Here is a 19,260-nt window from a genome sequence, read left to right as displayed (position 1 = left end):
AAGGTCCTAGGGCCATCTGAGTAAAACTTTCTTACCATAATTTAGACTTACAGGGTAGGGGCTTCAAAGTATTCTAATTTTTTTAAAGGCGGTACCAGAGATTGAACCCAGGTCCTCATACACGGGAAGCCGGTGCTCAACCTCTTGAGCTACTGTACTCCCCAAACTATTCCAATTTTAAAAGCACTCCTGTAGGCCCTTAATCACCCCCCCCCCAAATTATTGCTGGATCATGAATTCTTTTTCATCCTTTACAATAATGTATGGATTTATATCCAGATGCCTTATTTTCATGCCCTAAATGGAGAGCTGATGAGCCCTAGAAGCAGAGGAGCCTACTCACAATGACTCAGGCCTTGGGTTTTCCTCGGGAAATATTTTAAACTTGATCACACCAGCAGGTTCCCCAAATGCCTCCTGCATTAGTTGTTGTATGGTATATAAATTAAAATTTCTACTTAATTTTAGCAGACAGAAAAGGAAAGCAAATTAAATCATAGCACAATGCAGTAAAATGCCAAATAGGAGTGATTTTTTAAAAGAACTTAAGCTCATAAAATCTCATTACTGTGGTTACTTGAGAGCTGTCTTTAAACAATTCTCAAAGAAAACGTGACCATCAGAGATTTAATTGACCCATTTGTATCAAGTACCTATTATGCCATTCCAGTAGTATAGGATGTCACTTTTCAGCTAAAGTGAGATTCATGGACTAGGACATTCTCAGTATCAAAAGGTACCTTAAGGGAAGCGGACTTGGCCCAGTGGTTAGGGCGTCCATCTACCACATGGGAGGTCCGCGGTTCAAACCCCGGGCCTCCTTGACCTGTGTGCAGCTGGCCCATATGCAGTACTGATGCACACAAGGAGTGCCGTGCCACGCAGGGGTGTCCCCCACATAGGGGAGCCCCACGCACAAGGAGTGCACCCCATAAGGAGAGCCGCCTAGCGCGAAAGAAAGTGCAGCCTGCCCAGGAATGGCGCTGCCCACACGGAGAGCTGATGCAGCAAGATGAGGCAACAAAAAGAAATTCAGACAACAACAAAAGGGGACAAAGAAGAACACACAGCAAATAAACATAGAGAACAGATAAGCGGGGCGGGGGGTTGGGGGTAAGGGGAGAAAAATAAATAAATAAACAAATCGTTAAAAAAAAAAAAAAAGAAAAAAGGTACCTTAAAAAGGTCAATAAGGCCAGCCTTCTGTGATGCCTAAATCCCCTACATTCCTTGATAGGTGACTTTTGTCACTCAAACGATGTATCTCCAGTAAAAGATAACTCATTCTTATGGCAATATTCTGAATCTCTTCTGCCTGTATTTAACATCTGGGTATATTCACCCTTCATATACAACTGCATGTGCTTCTGAGTACCCCATCCCTCGATGGCTTGTTAGGATGGTTACATTCGTCTCCTTTGTGTTCCGCAGGTATCAAAAGATGATCGAAGTGATGTTGAGTCTAGCTCAGATGAGGAGGACTCAGAACCTCCAGGGACGAACCCCCACACTGCAACAACCACCAACAGGACCAGTGGTACCAATGGGTACCTCCTGACTGGTCCTTGCACCATGGATGATTAATTATTCAATACTCCACATCCCAAACAAAGTGAACTGTTTGTTCCTGGAAGTATTTAATAAATTGCAAATGCAATTCCTTTCATAATCACTCAGAACCAGAAATAAAAATTAGGATTATTAAAGCATTTTGATAGTGCACTGCCATATGTTGTGTCTTTGAATGAAGAATTACCATTTTCTATATGTAAGCATGCTGTATGTAATTGACATGAGGGAACAGTATTTGCATTTGTACTGTTTTAGAATATTATTTATGTTTTGTATTTGTTTGTAAATCTGTGGACAAAAGAGGATTTCCTCACTCCTTTTATTCTCTGATTCATGACAGTGAGGGAGATGCTCCGCTCCATCTGCTTCTTCCCCTTTCTTTCTGTTGCTGTAGCGCAGTCTGCTATAAGCATCAAATCTGCTATAAGCTTAATTTGTCACTTAGAGCAAGCAAAACTCAGTGAAAGATGCCCATACAGCTCCACATAGGTTGCTTTCTTTGTGTTAATGTGCCCATTTTGAAATTGCCTATACAGTCTCCATGACCATTCTCCCAGCATAAAGTTTAAACAGGATGAACTAGGTTTTTGTAATTATCACTCTCCATGGACAATTAGCAGTATGAATTAAAGAGGGCAGTATGAATTAAAGAGGGCAGTTTTTGGAGGACATTTTTAAGAATTGGTTTTGTATTAAGTTGCTTTGAAAAAAACTTCATTTCTCATGCACACAGCCAAGATTTCTTCAATGAATGTGATCGCACCTTGGGGATTCAGTTCCCCTTGTAGATTACAGAGATTTTTTCATTCTCTATGAGGAAGACGGTGCTCTGCCTCTGAGAAAAGACATTTGCTTAAGCTCATAGTTACATGAAGAATTCACTCTTAATATTAGGTATCTGTCCCCGTGAGCTGGGAGTAACATAAAGAGAGCAACTGATTTCAACCTGGTTCTGCCACTAACCCTGTCATTACCAGTCTTCTGTTATGTCATGAATTTATGTGGGGAAAGAAAACGGAGACTTTCAAGAGTTGGCAAAGATCACCTCCATTGCAAAGCACTTTACTGAAACCAGCTTTCAAGAAAAAGCCCTATCTAGTACTTTATCTGGATGTTTTTATTTTGCTGAGCAAATTAAAGCCAGTGGAAGAAAGTATTTCACCCTTTGTCTTTTCTCCTTAAATAAAACCCAGAATGACTTTCCTGTCACTAGAAACTGAGCAGCATCAAGCTCCACCCTTTTGCTTGCTTCTTTGATGATTTCAGTTTCCAAGAATATTTTTTCAAGTACAGCTATATCCAGAAAAACAAAAATTCTATTGGACAATGGCAATATCAGCAATGAGAAAGATTACTGAAGAATAAGTTCCCATGAGTCTCCTATGTGGCAGTGTTATTTTTGTATAAATAAGAAAACCATATACATAAACCAAAGATTTTACTTCATTTTTTCCCACCTCCAGTAAAAGGGAATAAAGTATTAAAAATAATTTATCATTTATACCACCATTTAAACAGGAGTCCAAAGCAAAATGCAGTAATATAAACGTGTGAATCAGAACTTGGTGAAGACAGCAGCAAAATTCTGGAGAGTGCACAACTCACTCCAATTTTGAAAAATGAAACTAAAACGTTGTGCCTACAGTTTGCAACCTGTGAGTTAAAACTTAGAATACTCCCAAACAAAAAACTCACAATAAATATTGAATCTTTCCCCCCGTCTATTTGTAAAATATTATGTTTCTGACATGGTCCACGGTAATAATTTAAGAGACTCAGAAATGTGTCTGCCTGTCTGTTGAGAGAACAATGCAACTAAATTCTGCTTGTAATGCTTTATTTTTTATTTCACAAAACAGAGGTGTCTAGGAGTGTAATCTGTGGATGGTTTGAATTTGTAATACCAATCATAAAACATCAGAAGTGCTTAGTCTTCTTAACATCTGCTATGATGCAAAGATACATAAAAAGCTATATCTAGCATGTTATAGCTGAAAATTTTTGAGAAGATGAAAGTTTCTTTTATTATCAACTAAAACATGGTACAGAGGAATGGAGTCTACCTTGCTGTGGCAAGTCCTCAATAGGTTAAATGAACCAGAGAACCACACTGTGTTCAGATTTTGATCATGTGACACTCTTTAGCACAGAAGAATAATTTCAGGAAGATGAACTTGTAAATTGAAAGTTTAGAAGAGTTGCATAAAATGAATTAAATTGAGTCTGTCCTTTGCAAAGGCAAATCTAAGCAATGTTCTGCTTTGGTTTTCCCAGAAGTTACTTAAAGAAGGATTGGGAAGACCTAAACTCTCTCTGACCAATGGCATTTACTTAGCACAGTTCTCTATGTATCTATGGATACTACTCATTTTACATTTTAAAGCAAAGTCTTCTTTTAGGCTCATCAAAATGGAGTTTGTAGACCTTTGGAGGAGAAAGAACAATACATTTCCTATGTACTATTCTCAACTTCATGATGGCCTGATAAAACAGAGAGAAAAACATAAGTTAATTTACCTTCCACCCAGTCCAGGCCATCGTTTTGAAGGCATAGTTTGTAAATTCAACTATAGGTTAGTGTGATGTTGTTTTCTGTTAAATAACTTAGCCTGTGATGATATCCCTTCTTCATGGTCATTTTCAAGCCCTGCCAGGATACAAAGAGGTATGTAGGAAGGAGTCTAGAAAAAGTAATGTTTTATTCTCCAATGTTCTAGCTTTTCTAGATAGCTTAGAGTGGGCGAGGATAGAATTTGACATTTGGTCAGTAAATGATATAAAATGTGTGATCTAGGTATGTATTTGTAAGCTTATCCAAAAACATGATAAAATCAAAATATCACTGAGTAATCCATATCCATACTTAGTTTTTTTCATTAAAAATAAAAACAAAAAACTGCCCACCACATACAAAGAACCTTCCAGTTCTAGTTTCGTAGACTGCCAGAATGCAGATACCATGAAATAGGTCAGCTTTTAACAATGGGAATTTATTAACTTACAAGCATACAATTCTGAGACTGAAAAAAATGGTCAAATCAAGACAGCATCAAGCAATGCTTTCTTTCTGAAGACTGGCTGCCAGTGATCCTGGACTCCTCTGTTAGATGGCAAGGCACTTGACGGTGTCTGCTAGTGTCTCCCTTCTCTTCTGGATTTCATTGCTTCCCGCATCTTCTGTGACTTTCTCTATCTTTGTCTGAATTTCATTTTCTTATAAAGGACTCTGGTAAGACGATTAAGACCCACCCTGGGCCATGCCTTAACTGAAGAACCTCATCAAACGGACCAACTGACAATAGGTTTACACCCACAGGAATGGATTAGCTTTAAGAACAGAATTTTCTGGGGTACATCACACTTCCCATCTCCTTTGTCAGTCTTATGTTTATGCTGCTGACACAGTGGAGCGTGGAAGAATGCCTTCAGCCTCTGGGCCACAGAGCTAAATATGGCAGAGTCTAGGTCATAGAGGACCAAAGGTCACCATATAATCCAAATACCGTTACATTTCGAAATTTAATCATGGATGTTAAGAGTAGGGGAACAATTATCAGTATTTTGGACGATTAAAGTATACACTGTAAAAGTGCATCTGATTGCTGCTTCACCTCAGGATTTTACTAACATGCAGCTCCTCCTGGCTGCTAAAATCATCACATAATGAAAAACTAGCAGAAAAGGTAGCTCTCCAAGGAAAGCAGGCGATTGGATGCGGGAAAAAAATGAGATAACACGAGATCACCTCTAGCCAAAATGGCAGGTGAACTTCAAAATATTCAATTCTGTTGCCAAACTTTCCATTCTGAGTATTTGATAAGAGTTTGAAATTAAGAAAACTGAAAGGATCTGAATCTTCTACTTTGTGTATTTCAAATACATTATTTGTGCTGAAGTAGAAAACTAGATTTCATTTCAGCTGAGCAGAGGCTTTGCAAAAGAGTTCTTCAGAAAGAACTTTTTGGACTCCCATGACTGTCCTCAACCTCATGATTTTGCCTTGACAGTTATTTTTGCCCCTTTCTTGGAAATGTTAATGTCAAAGTTGCCTGAGTATTTGAGTATTTTTCTTAATAGGAAGTATAAAAAGTATATGGAATCCTTCCAAAGGTATTAAAAGAGCCTGATTATCAATATGTGTGAAAATGTCATTGTGTCCAGATAGACTTCAAGAAATCCTTTGGAAATAAAAAATTAAATGTTTACATTTCATGTGGTATTTGAGATCTTAAGATTTCTATTTAGCTCACTTTTTTACTTTGTCTTTGGCTGATTCCTGCTTTGTAGATAAAAAATAGTAGCCTTGAAATGTTTCTACACCCAAATAAGAGATAAATCAGATTGAAGTCAGCCTCATGGGAAAGTGATCACAAGGCACCTTCAGTTTCTAAGTAGCCTGTATGGAAAGAGAACATGTAGTTCACTCTCAAGTTAATTTGCTTGCCATCTAGCATACTACCCATGGAAGGAATATCTCAATAATCATTAACAGTCCTTGAACTCCTGCAAAATGCAACAATATATATTTTAAAATGAAGACATTGACTCCAGAGTCCGTTTAAGTTTCTCGGTAAAATGAAATTGTGCCATTTTCAAATTAACATCATAATTGTGACTCGTTCACTGTGGCCCAGTTAGTCTTTCCCAGCTATTTCCAACTTGAGTTCCATCTGAAGCCTTTGGAAGGAAAACATCCCCAAATGGCCAGAGCTAAGACTCTACCAGATCAAAGAAATAAAGATCCTGCCTCCAACTCCTTGTACTCCTGATAAAAGAAAACTAGAAAGTTGTCACTTTTCTGCTATCGATTTCCCAATAGCCTTTGGATCAATTATATACCCAAACTTCCTTCTCTGCCTGGTTCCATTTTCCTGACAAAGTTTTGTGGCCACATGTATCTGTTTTCTGTGTGTTACACAGATCCACGAAACCTTGGCTTTCCATTTTGGCATATGTCACAGATCCTGGAAACTAGGGAACAAAAGCTCTCAGTCTGGTTTCTATGTTCACTTGAAAGTTAAATTTAACAAGACATATTTTTTCTTTTTCATCTACAGCACATTTTTTTCTTTTAAAGCTCCCCTTAAAAAATAGGGATTTTGAATATTGGTAAAAAAAAAAAATTGCTCTATAATAAGAACAGTTTTGTGGCAATTTTGGAACTTTAACCTAGAGCTTCATTAATTTAAACATGGTAAACACCCCCCAAGTTTGATTTCCAAAAGTTTCCTAAAGCCCCTAAGCTCATAATTTTCAATTCTTGGACTACAAGGTCATTTATCTTCATAGCCATTTGTGTCATGGAAGGGGGTGGTGATTAGTTTTTGGATTTCATTTATTTTACTTGCAGTGAGAAATAAGATGACAAAATCTTACTTGTTTTCTCAAGGCAATTTAGTGCTCGAGCATCTCTGTCAAAAATGGAATGATGTATTGTTAGCCAATTAGAATTATTTTATGTAATGCTGTGTTTTCTGATTTTTATATGAAAATATAATTATTCATTCTTGATCTCTGAAAACAATCATTATTATGAGGATCATTTTACTTTGGAAACATTTTCATAATAAAGATAAGTATTAAGAGTACTGTGTAAAAGCCCTTTTCTGTATTGTATTGGTAATATGTCCAACCTTCCTGGAAAAGGTTAATTTCAGGCTCACATCATCTCAGTAGTTTCTTTCAATGCTTCTCAACTCACAGCAATTGCTATGATCCCAGAGAAAGTGCTGTTATATTATCTTGTGATATACTATAGTATCTCTTTGAAAATTAAATTATAAGAACTCTGAAGTATCTTTTATTGTAGCACTTCATTCTGGGGAAAAAATACATATTTGTAGAGATATCAGTTCAAATATATCGGACAGTACTGATTTTCTCAAATTATACAAAAGGCATTTAAAACAGACAGAAACCAAAGTGCAACACAAAATTGCCCCTCTGTGTTGCATGGACATCTCTAGGAGCCTGGCCAGTGGCTACTTCTCTGAGTCTGAGCCCGCTTAGCTAGAGCACCTTCCTTCCCTCTCTCTTCTTTCCTGTGTACCTGCCTTCTGCCAGCCATTCTTCTTCCATTCAAAAGTTGTCATCTGTTATCTCAAGAAATATAAAAATAGCATGAAAATTTAACTCACCCCTCCACCACCAGCATGAAAAAAAACAAAAAACTGGGGAGCAGATGTAGTTCAGTGGTTTGAGTGCTGTATGAGATCCTGGGTTCAATCTCTTTTACCTCCTTAAAAAAATACAGACAAGCAAACAAATAAATAAAGCAAACACTCCATTAAAATCTTATAAATATTATAACCACCCTGAACACAATCTGATTTCAAACGTGTTAGTCTAATAAACAACTGAATTTTCTCTAAAACCCAAAAGATATCAGGCTATAAATAAAGGCACCACTTTGGAAGCTCTTGGATACACTTCATATTCTCTAAACATGGGGTAATCTAATTCTGTAGGCGTCCCTCCCAAATAACCACAGTGCAACCAGCTTCTCTCTAGGTACACTTCCTTATTGCTGGGTCTAACACCTCCAACCTTGGCCAGCTAATTCTGTTTCTACCAACTTTGCAACCCTGCCTCAATGGGAGCAAGGGTGAAAGATGGCAAGACAACACAGTAGGGGGCTGTGCACCAGGACCTACTGGGAACCTGTGTGGTCCTTGAGGACCAATTATGGTGACCAAAAACTAGGACCCATGCATGCTTGTCCCGCAAGCTGCTGACAGCAAGAGAAAACAGTTTTATCATTCCTAAATATTGAAGTTAGAAAAATGTATAAAGCCCTATCAGTCAGGGCCCAGAGGGAAACAGAAGTCACTGTTAGATTGTGCAGTTGAAGAAACTGCACAATAAAAGGACCACTTTCAAAGGTGCAATCAGTCTTGAAGGATCTATCAAGGGATGTGAGGCACCCAGAAGCAACTGTGGGAAACCATTACCACCCCTAGGGCTGAAGGGACAGGAGGGGGGCACAGTCATGGTATAAGCAGAGGCCAGTGAGAGGGAGGGGGAGGTGGAGGAGGGGCCACTGTACAGGGGCTGTAAGCCCCAAGGGCACAGGGACCAGCTAGAGAGGAAGCACTGAAGTAAGGAGGGGGCAGGGAGCAGATGCCCTGACTTCAATCTTTCTTCAGACAGCAGGTTTATTTTTTATTAGAATAATGGAAAATTATTTCCAGAGAAAATGTAACTTTACCAACAAAAGCTCAAGTCCCTGGCTGCATCATTTGCCCATTCAAAAATATCTATTAGGCAGCAGGACTTGTTAGAGGCACTGAAGGCAGAATGGTGAACAAGAGAGGTATGGTTCCTGCTTTCATGGAACTTACAGTTACTCGGGGAAGAAGGAAGACTTAAAAACAAGGAATTCCACATAGTGACAAAGGTCCAAAGTAATGCAGAAAATAAAACCAGATGATCGGATTTGAGCTGAGACCTGACAGGAGCAGCTGGGAGAGGATCTTGGGGAGGTACAGTTCAGGCAGTGGGAACCTGAAACACAGAGGCTGCCAGGTGGTGGCACGCTTGTAAATTCAAGGAGCAGCAAGAAGGTCAATGTGGAAAATGTGAAAAAGAGGGGGAGTGCAGGAGATATGATCAGAAAGTTAGGGCAGGTCGGACCGTTTGGCCTGTATCCCAGGGTAAGGAGGTCAAGTTTTCATGTAAGAGTGAAGGGAAGGCTTTTAGGGTGTTAAACAAGCAGATTAGCATATCTGCTTTGTTGTCTGTTCTCTCTAATAAGAGGAAGGGCCCAGGCTTAGCCATGCCTGACACTAGCATGATGGGAAAAAGTTCAAAGTTCTACTGGTCAGCTGTGTTTGTAGGTGTGCCAGGAGCATCACATTACAAGACCGGACGGAGGGGCACATGGCCACTGGGAGAAATTAAGGACCAAGCATTACTGAGGATTCAGTCCAGAGGCAACAAAGTCCTGATGGAGAGTGACAGGTGGGAGGGTTTTGCTGAAAGTTTGCTGAGATCTGAGACAAGAAGAGCCTTCAGATTCCTTCAAAGAAAGCAGCTTGAAAAAACAGGACACACTGGCAAACCAGCCAGGGGAGAGCAAACATGCTGATTGAACGTAGTTCCTTTTCATTGTTATTGTTAGCACCTTTCTTTGTGTAGTTCAAAGGCATCTCATGAACTGTGAACTGATGGATGACAGCAATTTCCAAAGCACCTCTCTGGAGGAGGGGAACAACCAAAAATGGCAGTACTTGCTGTTTGTAGTTTCCATAACTGCTGTTGCCTCGAAGTGAGCTTGCCAACCTTAGCTTAGCACTACCCAGCAGAGAGGAGATGAGACGAAGGAAAGAATAAACTTCTTGGTGCTTTCCTAGTGTGTGCTAAGTTCAAAAACTATTTCACTTAAACTGTCCCCATTATCACTGGTGTGTTAGAGCCAGCTCATACCAGCTTATAGGAGCTGATTTAAAAATTTTCTGAAATGTTGCAAACTGGTTATTAAACACAGCCATTATTAAAATTTAATTGTATAAAATTACCATTTTAATTTATATTAAAATACAGGTAATAAATATGCAAAAGATCACTTCCTGGTTGTTTACCTACATTTTTTCCGTTTTTTAGGTAGTTTACATCTACTATCACTGAGTGATAAAAATACTGTACAATGGTGTGCTCCCACAAATTTCTTCCCAACTCAGTGTTCAATGACATTATGCTGGTGGCTTGAAATTAGCCATGGGGGAGATTGACTCCATGGAAATCAGTTAAAGCTACAAATTAGAAGGGTTTTATTTTTGGAGAATCGGCTGTTACACATTTACCAGCACACCACAGTCACCCTTAATCTATAGATGCAGAAACTATGGCTCAGAGAAGTTAAGTAACTTTTTTTCTGTCACCTAGCTAGTAAGTAAGTAGAGTTGAGATTTGACCCTAGACTTCAGTGACTCCAGGGTTCATACATACCCTCCTGGTACATTATGCTACTTCCAGTGTTTGCATTTGTTTCTGTAAACTTGGACTGGCTGGGTCTCCACTGCATTTGAATCCTACACTGGATCCTTTAATTTTCCTTGCAGATTTCCATTTTCCCGTTGTAGTTTTCATCCCTCTTTTTAACATCATATTGTTCAGTGCTCTCATATACATTAAGAGCCCTTCTTGGTGAAGACACTCAATAAATCTATTGATTCATTATCTGAACTCCATTTTCCGAGTTCATTGCATTGTTCCAATTCATAAATCACGCCCGTTCTTCCTGACCCTGACCCCGGGAGCTTGCAAGCATGAGCATATAACCCCCAACAGTTTAAAATCAATCAGTCCAAGGAGTTCAATAACTCAATATATTGCAGACGAGATGAAATGAAGATATTTAGTAGTGAGATTAGTTACTTAGATACCTGGATTTTAATAATGGACTTAAAATTTCATAGGGAAATACTCCTGGGGTTGGTACTGGGTGAGGGATGGGGTGCTGGAGAGTGAAGAAGTGATAGAAAATGAAAGGGCACTTACTAGCCCTCCTTTATTTGAATCACAGCAAAGCTGATTTGATTCTTTTCTTTTTTTTTGAAGTGGGTGATCTTGTTTTTAATTTTTAAATTTTTTTGTTTTATTTTTTTTAAAGATACATGGGTCATGCAAAATGTTACATTAAAAAATGTAAGAGGTTCCCATATACCATTCCCCACACCCCCCAGTTCTCCCACATCGACAACTTCTTTCATTAGTGTGGTACATTCATTGCACACTTTACAGCTAAACTCTAGGCTCCTGCTAACTTTCATGACCCAGGATGCTATAACTGTCCATTAAACCAGCAAGCAAGCAACATGTAAGGTATCAGACTAGTTGGAGCCTTATCACTGAAAGTGAGTACAAATAGGCCTCTGGATATTTTAGGAGTAATTAGCGGCAAGTGGCTATGGCTCAAGCAGCTGGACCCACCTCGCACATGGGAGGGTCAGGTTCAGTTCCCAGTGCCTTCTAAAGAAGACAAGCAAGCAGAGAGCTGACACGACAGGCTGGAGCAGTAAGCTGATGTAACAGGATGATGCAGCGAGGTGACGCAACAAGGAGACACAACGAGGAAACACCCTGAGAGACACACAGGGAGTGGAGGTGGCTCAAGTGATTGGGTGCCTGCTTCTCACATGGGAGGTTCCAGGTTCAGTTCCTGGTATCTTCTAAAAAAAGAAGCTGAACTCAAAACAGACACAGAGAGCAGATGGCGAGAACAAACAATGAGGGGGGAGAAATAAATAAAAACAACAATACATCTTTTTTAAAAAAGAGCAAACAGCAATTTTTCTTTCAGCTTTTCCCTCCCAATGTGGCATATATTTGCCAGAGGGTATACAGAACAGAACCTAGGGCATACAGTACTTCCAGTGCTGACATTTCTTAGTTTTATCAATACGAGTCATCTCTGAAGATGTTTGAAAGTTTGTACTCTGCTAGCTAAAAATGCACAGAACCAGAATGCTAATGAATGCAATAAAATGCACTTAAAAATTCAGTTAATTCATGGTGTGAGCACCGATCTGTATAGGACATTACGCTTTGTGAGAGGTCTAAAGAGTAGTAGACACAGCTGCCGCATTTAAGGCGTTCTCAATCTAGTGAAAGAGTTTGGGCCAAGCAGTAGTTATTTCAATGGGTCAAGATAGCGCCAGAAGAAATAATAAGTATTCTATTGTGCAGACAAAACTTAATCATAAAGGTAGAAGCCTTTCGAAGACTGCAGTTACTTTACAGATAAGGCACCATTAGCATTATAATATCACCTACATTATTTGGAGGGTAATCGCCAAGAAAAAAAAAAGGTTCAGAGAAAAGAGAGGTTGCTTCATGATCAGGTGAGAGAAAGCCTCCAGGAGAAGACCAAGAAGAATAGATTGGATCTGGATGGGTAGAAGGGGAAGAGGGAGGAGACTGGAAACACAGAGCACCGCAAGAAGCAGTGAGTAAAGCCGCTCAGCTGGCCTCCGCAGCTCCTGGGGGCCTCGCGCTCCACCACATCCCTCCACTGCCTTTCTCAACCAGGCTGCGCACTCCACCCAGAGGGCCTTCGCCCTCTTCTCCACCCAGCTCACAATTGTTTGGTCTTCAGGAAAACGCATTGATCACCTCCTCCAGAAAAGTCTAACTCACTTGGGATTTGAAAGCATGAAAAGTTACAACTTTTAACTCCATCAGAGTGCTTATCTCACCACCTCTTCCACTCAATTGTAAACATCTTGAGACCTTGCCATTATATATATATATATATATATATATATATATATGATTTATATATATATAGTGTATATATATATACTATCAATGCTCTCAGAATGAATGTATACATTTACTGTAACAGGAGCTTCAAGAAGATAAGTATGTTTTGAAAGGGAAAAAAATGAGCTGATTTTTAAATTTGAATTTGAGTTGATGAGATTGCATTCAAGTGGAAATGTCTATTAAGAATTGAAAATATAGAACTGTTATTTCCATTTTGACAAGTAAAGAAAATGAAGCACGAAGATGATAAGAAACTTGCTCAACAAAGTGGTGGTGCAGATAACTTAGTCCAAGCTCTGAATCATTTCTCCATTGTGTTCTAAAGCAGAACCTTGGGAAATGCCCATGTTTTGGTGATGAGCTGGCAAAGAAAGCAGTGTTACGAAAGCTAGGAAGAAATATGATGATGTTAATGATATAAATGATGTTCACTTCCCTTTCCTCTTCCTTCCCTTCCCTTCTCTTCCTGACCTGCTCAGTCCTAAAGCCTTTAGTAGGACAAAGCACAGTGGCTGTCCCCGCCAGGTGGGGGAGTAGTGTTGGACCAGATTGGGACATTGGAGGCCAAGGGGGTTTATGAGGATGTTCACATAGGAAAACTGCTCAGCATGGAGAATCGGCCTGGGTGGGGTAAAGGGGTGTCCATACAAGAGGGTGGCCCAGCACACCCTCTGAGCCTGACCACCCCCGAGGAGAGGCAGCCTGCTGTGGAAAGTCAGAGCAGAGGCAGTGGGAGTTTGCTTACATACAGGGTGACTGAACAAACGTGAAAATATAGAGGATAATGGGAGCCAATCTCTCATGGTTGGAAAGGGAGTTAAAAGAGACATGAGGGAAAAACTGAATGAACCCAGTGGTATTGGATTAAAACTGCAACTATCTGGGAAGCAGACTTGGCCCAATGGATAGGGTGTCCACCTATCACATGGGAGGTCCGCGGTTCAAACCCTGGGCCTCCTTGACCCGTGTGGAGCTGACCCAAGCGCAGTGCTGATGCGCGCAAGGAGTGCCCTGCCACGCAGGGATGTAGGGGAGCCCCATGCGCAAGGAGCCCCACACGCAAGGAGTGCGTAGGGGAGCCCCACGCACAAGGAGTGCGCCCCTTAAGGAGAGCCGCCCAGTGCAAAAGAAAGTACAGCCTGCCCAAGAATGGTGCTGCACACATGGAGAACTGACACAACAAGCTGACGCAACAAAAAAGAAACAGATTCCTGGAGCCGCTGCTAAGGATAGAGGCAATCACAGAAGAACACACAGTGAATGGACACAGAGAGAAGACAACTGAGGGGTGGGGGGAAAGGGGAGAGAAATAAATAAAAATAAATCTTTAAAAAAAAAATGCAGCTATCTATTTTAACTTGTGCTTTTCAAGATAGATAGAGATGATAGATAGATAGATGATATGGAAATATAGAAATAGTATAATATATACACTGTAACTCTGTCTGTCTACCTCAGGAGACCAAGAGTTAGTGACTCCCCAATAGGAATGAGCACACTTAGTACCCGGGTCTTGATTTCTAAATCCACCGAATCCATTTTCCACTAAGAGGAATAAGGGATTCTTGGAGAAGTGGTTGAATCCAGGGATGGGACAGAGAAAGCATGGGCTGGGCATGGAACATCTTGGTCCAGAAAGCTAGAAAGTGCTCAAACAATGATGGGAAAATGTTATAAAGTCTTAAGAGCCAACTTGAAGGAATTCTCGGTGGTCAAACCTGGGACATTTTTGCATCAAAATTAGTAAAGTAATGTACTATAATGCATTGAATAAAATAGGAAACGATGAGTCCATAGTAATATCAATTAATAAATGAATAACATGAAAGTTTGATGAGAAACAGACTATTTGTATAGTTTCAAGGTACAGCCCCACAAAATAACTGCCAAGGTGAAAATAACTTTACAGTGAAGGTGCCTGGCAGACACCATCTTAACCAAATGAACATCATCAGTAATGGGGCAACTGCAGTTGTGAGCCACTGGATTGTAAATAAAAAGCAGAATGCTGCTTAACATTTGTGATATTCCTGCTAAACATGTAGAACCTGAATCTAATCATGAGCAAACATCCGATAAAACCAAACTGAGGGCCATTCTACAAAACAATTAGTCTGTAATCTTCAAAAGTGCCAATGTCATGAAAGTCAAAAAACAAAACAAAAACCTGAATGATATTCCAGAATGGAGACTGAAAAGACATGAAAATAGAATACAATGCATAATACTGACCTGAATCCAGTTCTATGGTGGATCATAATTAGGACAATTGGAGGATCTGAGGATTATTGATAGTGATGAATCAGTGTTAATTTCCTGACTTGGATGATTGTGTTGTAGATATACAGAAGAATGTCCTTCTTTGTAGGAAACACAAAGTAAACTATTAGGAGATAAGGGAGAATCAGGTTGTCCACTTACTTGCCTATGGTTCAGTAAAAGGAAAAAAATTCTTTGTAATGAATCTGCAACTTGTCTGCCATCAGAATTATAGGTCTACAAGGCAAATCTAATTATCACAAATGTGCTTAAAATCCAGCAAGGGGAGAAAACTCTTACATGGGTCCCATTTCATGTTTGGATTAAAGCTCAGCTATGACACCTAAGCTTCCCATGACTTGGCCTCTGTGGCTCTCTCCAGACTCATCAACTATACGGTCTCATGCAAACCAGGCGCTCAAGACATTTTTCAGAGGTTTTTAATTCTTCAAATACACCAACGCACACTCTCTTATGCACAAGCGTCAGCAGTGTTACCATCTCTTGCCAGCATTTCCTGGCCTCTTCCGCTTCTCCAACCAAGCTGAGCTGGCTACCCCTTACGTCTTCCCATTACATTTCTGTAAATGCCTCTTTTATACAATCTATCAAAATGTAATATAAACTTCCTTCATCAAACTGAGCTCCCTGAAAGAAAGGATTGGAGCTTGTTCATCTTGGAATCCTCTTTATGCCTGGAATAAAGAGGATGCTACATTAAACCTCATTGAATGAGTGAGTGCGTGAATACACATCAATGAATTATCAATTGCGTAAAATGCTATCAAGAGGTCAAATGGAGACAATGGTAATTTTCAGGAGAACCATTTCAGAAGTGTTGTAGGAGAAATTGCCAAGTAGTTAAATATGTTGAGTGATAAGAACACATCAGGTGGAGATTTTCAAGTTCTGAGTGAACAGGATTTATACCCTCAGTCCCAAGGTTTGCAATAGCCATTTCTACTTTTGAATATGTAATGAAAGCACATGATATAAAATCCAAATGTACCAAGGGGAATAAAGTAAAGGGTAAAGCTCCTTCTTCCTCGCACTCATCCTCTAGCTTCTCAGTTTCTGCTGCAGAAGCAACTGCTATAAATTACTATTTGAAGTGCTTTTGTTTTGTCCCTAAGATTCTATCTCCATAACCTGGCAATGATTGATTAGAAATAACTGAAAATCGATGATTTATAATATGAATTCGAGGAGGAGACCAAAGGTGGAAAGGGCAGATAAATCTTGTGGATGACATTTTATTTACATATGCAAAAGTGCCAAACTCATAATTTGCCCCTGAGATGAAAGCAACCCTATCAGAGACATTCCAGTGTGCACTTTAATTGGAATCTATAGTACAGATCAGAGATGAACTTTGAAAGATATAACTAACAGCATAGGGATATTAACATAGCCATCAGATGGAAGTTATTTGGACTAATCTGCATTTGTAAAATGTCCTTATTCTTATGTTTTTCCTTTGGAAGCTAAAGCCATAGATCACTGTGGTAGGATGACTTGATTGTTAATAGGTTGCCCATTAGTCTTCATTTCCTGGGGTTTATTGGTGAAAAACAAATTTACATTAATTTGTTTTATGCAAATTAATCTATTTTATTTCATCTCTATTCTCCATTAACACCTGGAGTTTTAAAATTAATACATATGTAACTTGGGCATGTGCAAAGACTATTAAACTCTAATGCACTGAATACAGGGCTGGTTTATATAAATAAAATTAAGTTTGACCACTTGGGCTCAGATTTTAAAAATGGATAATTTTTGTGAAGTGTAAACTGGTAAAAAGCTTATTCTGTGCAATTTAAAAAGCCACAGTGTAATTAGTACCAACTGAATAAAAATGTTACCTGAAATGTAACAAATTAGGCTACTATTTACAATAACAATATCAGTATGTACTCCACCATTTTTGTAGCAGTTTAAAACACTCATTGCTGACTCTAAACCGGATATTTTGTCACCCTGAGGCATTGGGCGAAGGTATCTTTTTTAAAAATGTATGCATTAAGGCCGACTTAAGACATGTATCTTCTAGCTTTGGAGAGATACAGAAATTTTAAAACCTGATCACTGCAGCAACCAGAGATTAAGAGAATTTAATCAGAATGAGACTGCTTCTACACTTCTGTAAAAGGGTGCTTGGTGGGCATGACATCATGTATTGTAAATACTGTACTGTCCCTGGTTCTCGCGTGCCTGAAATGGCAGCAGATGATGGTATTGATCCTCTGTCAGCTCACACAGGCCAAGAAATAGGCTTTTTCCAGGATCCAGAACTGGAAATTGCTTGGAATGGGAAGATGTGTCAAGACCTGCCACCCATGTTACAGCTCATCCTGGGAAGAAAATACTCTGAAAGATGTGGCACAATGACAGCCAGCTGCCCTGTCTGCCCACTCACCCCTGGATCCCAGCTGCCAGCCTAAGCTGGGATACTCACTCAGACATCATTAGCATGAGTCCAGCTGTCCCAAGCCACGTAAAGTGTGCCATCCCTTCCAGCCCTTTACGTTCATCTTGCTGTGCATGTAGGGAAAATTCTCTCAGGTATTCTCAGCAAACTTTGCAGAGCTCTCCTTATTTTGGGCTCCAGCTTTCCCAAAGTTATTCTTAACATTAGGCCACTCTGATTTTTCCCTTGGTCTCAAGACTCGCTATCTCACATGTTTATCTCTTTTTAACAAAGAAAGTTCTCTAAGTGGTCCCATGGGATTCTCCTGACTCCTGAGTTTCCTGCTTGTCAAGACCTTTTTAAAGCAGAGTGTCAGAGCCTCCCAAGTGCATTTGAGCCATTTCCCATTTTAGAGTTCCTGCCTAGAAGGTCACACTTATCTTCTCTCTCAGTGTTTTGAACTCTGCTTCCTGAGAGCTGAGGATCTAGGCTGGCCCTTAAGCAATGTTCTCCCTCTTGTCAATGAAAGGAAAACGCTAACGGGATCACTTTCCTCAGCATTTAGTTCAATCAAATCAAAACAAATATTTATTGAGTATTTATGTTGCTCTAAGTTCTTTGCTATAAGGAACTCATTGAGTAGCATGGGAGACAAACCATTAAAATAACAATTACAACACAGTGGAATAAATGGAACACAGAAGTTTGTGTAATGGATAGCAGTAATACACAGGCAAGAGTGTGGTTTGTCTGGAGGGAAATGATACAAACTGGGCTTTGGAGATAAATAAAAGTCAGCTAGGGCAATGTGAGAATGGAAGGACCTCCAGGCAGAAGCAACAACCGACGCAAGTCCTGGACATATGAAATAACCAGGTAGGCTATCACCATTTCACCCATCAGTTTGTCCTTTTTCAAAATTAAACAGAATAATTGTTACCCTCTTAACATTATCCCCTTGTCCCTTTTGGTTCGCAAAACAATATGTTTGTGTTGCAAATATTAAAATTATACCAAAATGTCTGACCTAGAAAGTAAGAGTCTGCCTTAATCCCAACTCTCAGAGATATACTGTTATCCATCTGACCTATATTTATCCAGATCTTTTCTCTTATCTGTGTATCAAGCTGGAATCATACTTATTCTTTTACAAACTATTTGTAAGTCCATACCTATAACTAAATGTATTATATTGTATCCTTATTTTTTTTAAGTTTAGTATCACTTGATAGTTTGAGTGGTAGTGTCGTAAGCATAGCAATTAAACATGGAAGTCTCGAATGAAGCCCAGCTATTCCACTTACTGACTGGGTGACCTTGAACAAGTCATTTAACCACTCTATGCCTCAGTTTCCCCATCTATCTTATGAGGATCGTAATAATACATAGCTACCCAGAATGATTGCTGTGATGATAAAATTAGTTAATACTTTCAAAGCACTTAGAATAATGTCTGGCACATGTTACACCTTCTAAATGTGAGATTTTATTACTTTACATATTGACCATTTCCCTGTTTAAGCTGTTTCCAATTCTTTGTATGCTTTGGCTACCAAAGAAGTTTCCAAGGCAAGTTTGTTTGTTTGTTTTTTAGGTAGTACCAGAGACTGAACCCAGGACTTCATACATGGGAAGTAGGTGCTCAACCACTGAGCCACATCGTCCAGGGGAAGCAGAAGCTCAACCACTTGAGCTACATCTGTTCTCCACCAAGTCAAGTTTTAAAGAGCCCTAAATCCATTGCTTTAATAGAT

The 19,260-nt window shown here is 39.5% G+C and overlaps 1 protein-coding gene and 1 long non-coding RNA gene across 3 annotated transcripts in view; one reads left to right on the top strand and one right to left on the bottom strand.

Annotated features, from left to right (window-relative positions):
- Nucleotides 1-7,157, top strand: part of CERS6 (ceramide synthase 6) — a 306,615-nt gene extending 299,458 nt beyond the window's left edge. For both annotated transcript variants that reach the window (XM_058300691.2, XM_058300690.2), the window contains one exon: nucleotides 1,432-7,157. In XM_058300691.2, the coding sequence (XP_058156674.1) occupies nucleotides 1,432-1,584 (153 nt within the window). In that variant the 3' untranslated portion in view covers nucleotides 1,585-7,157. The remainder of the gene's footprint in view (nucleotides 1-1,431) is intronic.
- LOC131279197 (uncharacterized) overlaps nucleotides 1-17,626 on the bottom strand; it is a 72,814-nt gene extending 55,188 nt beyond the window's left edge. The window contains exon 1 of the long non-coding RNA XR_009186568.2: nucleotides 17,555-17,626. This is a non-coding gene — a long non-coding RNA (uncharacterized lncRNA). The remainder of the gene's footprint in view (nucleotides 1-17,554) is intronic.
- Between the last annotated feature and the right edge of the window lie 1,634 nt (nucleotides 17,627-19,260).

Source organism: Dasypus novemcinctus, chromosome 7, assembly GCF_030445035.2.
Source record: "Dasypus novemcinctus isolate mDasNov1 chromosome 7, mDasNov1.1.hap2, whole genome shotgun sequence".
NCBI classification, from domain to species: domain Eukaryota; kingdom Metazoa; phylum Chordata; class Mammalia; order Cingulata; family Dasypodidae; genus Dasypus; species Dasypus novemcinctus.
This window is presented reverse-complemented; position numbering and strand designations above follow the sequence as displayed.